Here is a 1,684-nt window from a genome sequence, read left to right as displayed (position 1 = left end):
ATGACTTGAGAACAGCTAAGCCCGGGAGAAGTTAGTAAACGAGAACAAGGGTGTTAGGGAGCGAGACATACCCATGATCATTACCGTCAGAGAGCATACTTCCTGACGCCTGATCGATCCAAGACTCACCTCAGCTCACATCTGATCATTACCGGCGGAACAGCAGATGAATGTGCTGCTCATGAGGATTCCGACGCGGACCGCTTCTGTAACCCGATGACGAACAGATACACGTGGTGAGTACGTTGAAGACAGGACCAGGGGAAGAAGGCGTACAGAGCGAGGTGATGAGGGGCTATTCCCTGACAGCCGCCCTGGAACCACATGAAGCGAAATGTTCCAAGAGGGGAAAGCAGGTCCATTGTTCGAGACACTTCCCGCAACCAAGATACGCAGCAAGTGCTTCTCCCATATTGTCCGCCATAGACGATGATGACAAGATCTGCGAGGGATTAGCAGGGAGAATATGCATAAACCTATGCACTGATGGGCGGTATACTCCGTGGTGGTTGACAGGAACGTGTGCAATGATCAAGTGCGAAAAGAGAGACAACGGCGATAGCTTACACATGGTACAAGCAGGGTTGAATGTTATTGAGCAGTAAGGGGAGAGAGCCACACACCATAGTGCGAGAGCTGGTGGGTATAAGAACCAAAGTCCGACGTGCAGGTTGGGCACGATCAACCGCCGACCTGGGCCAGATAATCATCAGGCGCACTTTGCGACATAGCGGGGCGTTACTACATGTAGGTCTGAACCAAAGTTAGAGACTTGAAAGCGAAATTGATGACATTGGCGTACCGTTGTCATCTGAGCACAAGGGACGAAAGCTCGACTGTCGGCACAGTACGCTTGAGAAGAGGTTCTTACAAGACGATGGGTTCGCGGAAGAAAGGGCACGGTAGTGCTAGTGATGGTTGACAGCAGGTATATGTCTTCAGGTGTTTCCGACAGCGGATTCTATGACGGATAGAGGATATGACTGATTGATCGGATACGCCGTAGGTAGGGAATACTTGCGGAGAGCCTGGTGGTAAAGGCAAGCGAGAGGTTGGGAGTGTGACTGAGTCCGCGGGGGAAAGTCGTAGAGGAGAGAGCAGAACGACGTAATCCGTTGGTACGGTGCGCCGCAGCATTTGTGAGAGGCGAGCATGCGGAGTGGTCGGCGACGCTTGTGGAAGAGGACGAGGCGAACGCTTGTGAAGGTCGACAAGAGTACACTGCGGACGAGGTGCACATAGAAGAGAGTGCGCGGTGGATTCGTAACCTGGCAATCGATCACAACGTGCGTTATAGGGCAGGAAAGACTACGTACAATGCTGAAGGAGGGAATCGGCAGGCGTCATGTGCTCCTCTGGATGAAATTCATGGTGATGCTGACGACGAAGGAGAACTTAGGATACGTACACAGTGGGCGCATCGATTCCAGACAGGCGGTGTGCCATGCTTGAGAGGTTCTTGCAACTGGATGGGGTGCGGAGGGCACGCGACGGAGGACCCAGTGCTGAGCGTTGGCGGCATCGACTCCTGAGATGGGAGTGAGGCAGAAACATCCAGAGAACATATCTAAGCGAAAAGAGGTGAATTAACTCGCAGTCAGTGTGATGTGAGAGGGGACGGCAGGAGACGCAAGTGGCGCACCAGCAATACAGAGCCTGCGATAAGAACCTCTGAGAGAACCTC

General features: G+C 52.9%; 1 protein-coding gene across 1 annotated transcript; it reads right to left on the bottom strand.

The window, feature by feature from the left end:
* Positions 1 to 961: 961 nt before the first annotated feature.
* On the bottom strand, positions 962 to 1,446 carry DACRYDRAFT_112741 (uncharacterized protein; the record flags this gene model as incomplete). Its single annotated transcript, XM_040769493.1, has 3 exons — positions 962 to 1,268; positions 1,317 to 1,355; positions 1,409 to 1,446. The coding sequence occupies 3 exons, from the start codon at positions 1,444 to 1,446 to the stop codon at positions 962 to 964; spliced, it is 384 nt and encodes a 127-aa protein (XP_040623359.1).
* Positions 1,447 to 1,684: the final 238 nt, after the last annotated feature.

This window comes from Dacryopinax primogenitus (genome assembly GCF_000292625.1).
Source record: "Dacryopinax primogenitus strain DJM-731 SS1 chromosome Unknown DACRYscaffold_86, whole genome shotgun sequence".
Taxonomy (NCBI): Eukaryota; Fungi; Basidiomycota; class Dacrymycetes; order Dacrymycetales; family Dacrymycetaceae; genus Dacryopinax; species Dacryopinax primogenitus.
This window is presented reverse-complemented; position numbering and strand designations above follow the sequence as displayed.